Raw genomic sequence first — 699 nt, forward strand, 5'->3', positions numbered from 1 at the left:
AGACAAAATACAAGCAAAACTTTAGAAAATCTAATCTAAGTGTACAGGAACCCACGGATTTGGCGGGTCGCCTGCCTGTCGTGGATTACAGGCCACAACGAACTCTGAGAACATGCCACCGGGCGTGTAGCGGCAGTTAGGAGGGAAGATCCCTCCAATGAGCCGGCAGGTAGTCGCGGTCACAGGATTCCCACTCCGGTGGCAGTTGTTCTGACAATTCCTGCAGCATATGTTACGCCGAGTACAGGCGTTAATCACATTTTGGGGAGTGTCGTGCAGAAAGGTGTTTACAGCCTTACAGCGAGGGAGATGTTGGTTGACAGCTGCCATTGCCGCATTGCATGAGATGTTAGGGTTTGGCTGTATGTGCTGAGCAGAAAACCACCCAAACCAGGTGAAACCGGGAGGTGGAGGTGCGCTACAGAGAGAACAGAGTAGCGCCAGCAGCAACAGGAGAGGAAATCTCACATCTCGCACCATCTTTTCTGTGTGGGAAAAGAGAAGCTCCTGGTAATAGTAGAAGCATTAAGAGCTAAGTTGCTAATTAAAACTATTTATAGCCTTGTTTTGCCTTCTAAGATTTCATAGCTATTTTAAAAATCTCCCTCACAGTCTCACAATTCCATTGAAAGTCCCTGAGGTGAGCAGACCTTTCCTTTCCTTGCCATAGCCCAGTCCCCTTTGACCTGTTCTCATGCA

General features: G+C 48.4%; 1 protein-coding gene across 1 annotated transcript; it reads right to left on the reverse strand.

Moving 5' to 3' along the window:
- Positions 1-14: 14 nt before the first annotated feature.
- LOC117284929 (ribonuclease K3-like) lies at positions 15-485 on the reverse strand. The gene has a single exon (XM_033760624.1). It carries the CDS (start codon positions 478-480, stop codon positions 31-33), a length of 450 nt encoding a protein of 149 aa, XP_033616515.1. The 5' UTR covers positions 481-485; the 3' UTR covers positions 15-30.
- Positions 486-699: the final 214 nt, after the last annotated feature.

This window comes from Fukomys damarensis, unplaced genomic scaffold (assembly GCF_012274545.1).
Source record: "Fukomys damarensis isolate Sample0158 unplaced genomic scaffold, DMR_v1.0_HiC HiC_scaffold_12618, whole genome shotgun sequence".
In the NCBI taxonomy this organism is placed as follows: domain Eukaryota; kingdom Metazoa; phylum Chordata; class Mammalia; order Rodentia; family Bathyergidae; genus Fukomys; species Fukomys damarensis.